Source organism: Agelaius tricolor, unplaced genomic scaffold (assembly GCF_023055355.1).
Source record: "Agelaius tricolor isolate 1412-34295 unplaced genomic scaffold, bAgeTri1.0.p SCAF_40, whole genome shotgun sequence".
In the NCBI taxonomy this organism is placed as follows: Eukaryota; Metazoa; Chordata; class Aves; order Passeriformes; family Icteridae; genus Agelaius; species Agelaius tricolor.
In genome coordinates, this window is record NW_027269300.1 from 480,755 (window position 1) to 482,928 (window position 2,174).

Below are 2,174 nucleotides of genomic sequence, written 5' to 3' on the forward strand. Positions count from 1 at the left end.
TTAATGGAGAGACAATGCTGAGAAACAGCAGGAGCCAAACCAGGGGTGTGTTTCCAGCTCCTTTGTGGCTCCCAATGCAAAGCACTGTGAGGGCTCTTACGGGACAATGAAAAGGCTGAAAAGCATCCAGTTACAGCTTTCCTGAGAGATTCCTTGAGCTGCTGGTTCCTCAGGCTGTAAATGAGGGGGTTCAGGGCTGGAGGCACCACCGAGTACAGAACTGACACTGCCAGATCCAGGGATGGGGAGGAGATGGAGGGGGGCTTCAGGTAAGCAAATGTGTCAGTGCTGAGGAAGAGGGAGACCACAGCCAGGTGAGGGAGGCAGGTGGAAAAGGCTTTGTGCCGTCCCTGCTGAGAGGGGATCCTCAGCACAGCCCTGAAGATCTGCACATAGGAGAAAACCATGAACACAAAACAGCCAAAAGCTAAACAGAAAGTGACCACAAGAAGCCCAACTTCCCTTAAGCTGGAGTGGGAGCAGGAGAGTTTGAGGATCTGGGGGATTTCACAGAAGAACTGGCCCAGGACATTTCCATGGCACCGGGGCAGGGAAAATGTATTGGCTGTGTGCAGCAGAGCATTGAGAAAGCCACTGGCCCAGGCAGCTGCTGCCATGTGGGCACAAGCTCTGCTGCCCAGGAGGGTCCCGTAGTGCAGGGGTTTGCAGATGGACACGTAGCGGTCGTAGCACATGATGGTGAGAAATGCAAATTCTGATGCAATGAAAAAGGCAAAGAAAAATACCTGAGCAGCACATCCTGAGTAGGAGATGGTGCTGGTGTCCCAGAGGGAATTGTGCATGGCTTTGGGGACAGTGGTGCAGATCATGCCCAGGTCAGCAAGGGCCAGGTTGAGCAGGAAGAAGAACATGGGCGTGTGCAGGTGGTGGCCGCAGGCTACGGCGCTGATGATGAGGCCGTTGCCCAGGAGGGCAGCCAGGGAGATGCCCAGCAAGAGGCAGAAGTGCAGGAGCTGCAGCTGCCGCGTGTCCGCCAATGCCAGCAGGAGGAAGTGCCTGATGGAGCTGCTGTTGGACATTCCTTCACTCTGGACATTGTGAGCTGTTCAAAGACAACATTGACAATTTGGACAAAGTACCTTGAGTCAATTCTATGCTATTTTATTACACAAGCAATCAAAATTGCTTCTCTTTCTTTGCGGAAATTTCATTTACCTTTCTTTTTTTTATTTTTTTTGGTGTAGGTTTGGGCTGCTAAGTAACTCTGTTTTTTTTCAAATGGACAGAAGTCCTGTCCTGAGCACTGCTCTCAGCCTGAACACTGGGGAGCCCAGAGGGAAAACTCCCTGTGCCCCACTGCAGTCAGGTCTGCTGGTCCCACACAGTTGCCCTTTGCTTATTTCACCTTCCTCTAGTACAGGATGTACAAATTTAAAACTTCATTTAAAAAGAAACATGGCCGTTTTGAAGACTCAAGTTTCAAAATCAATCTCCCCAACTCTTCTCTCTTTCCCTGTGCAGCTGGACAGGATGGGATATCAAGGGTTGCTCTGGCCCTCTGCTGCCTGGAGTTGTGCCTGCTGGGAGCTGTTTCTCTCTATCCAAGCCTTGTCCCTGCCAGTGCTGCCAGAGCCCAGCCCAGCCCTGGAGGCTCAGCTCTGCCCTGCAGACCCCTCCCAGCACAGGGCACTGCCCAGGGGCATCTCCCTGGCAGCAGGGCCTTAAGGGCAGGCCAGACAAACAGAGATGCTGCAAGCCAAGGTGCTGCTGCTGCTGTGTGTAGGGAGAGGAGGCTGAGGAGGCACTTTCTGAGGGAGATCTGAGGCCCATCTGCTGATGCCCAGGCTGACAGTGCAGGAGTCTCAGTGACACAGCCAAAGCTGACAGCCCCTTTCCCTTCCCTTTAGGAGAAAGCTGAGAGCAGCCCTGGCCATGCAGCACCATCTCCAGAGCAGGAGGAATCTGCCCTGATGGGGGTGGCTCCTTGCACCTGGAACTTCTCCCCTGCAGCGTCCATGGGGAGCTGCCAGGCAGGCTGAGAGCTGCCCCTGGCAGGTGGCACATGCCCTGGGCTGGCCAAGAGCCCTGAGGGCTGCAGGAGCTGCTCTGCAGGACAGCCCTGGGCAGCCCTGGCTGCAGCCCCAGCTTCAGCCCCTGCAGCCGTCCCTGGCAGCAGGAGCCGTCCTGCCCTGTCCCTCTGACGGTGCCCAGGG

At 55.2% G+C, this 2,174-nt stretch overlaps 1 protein-coding gene across 1 annotated transcript; it reads right to left on the reverse strand.

Annotated features, from left to right (window-relative positions):
- On the reverse strand, window positions 1-1,108 carry LOC139603620 (olfactory receptor 14J1-like). Its single transcript, XM_071454510.1, has 2 exons — window positions 101-1,108; window positions 1-17 (listed from the first exon to the last, which is right to left on the reverse strand). The coding sequence occupies exons 1-2, from the start codon at window positions 1,038-1,040 to the stop codon at window positions 1-3; spliced, it is 957 nt and encodes a 318-aa protein (XP_071310611.1). The 5' UTR covers window positions 1,041-1,108.
- Window positions 1,109-2,174: the final 1,066 nt, after the last annotated feature.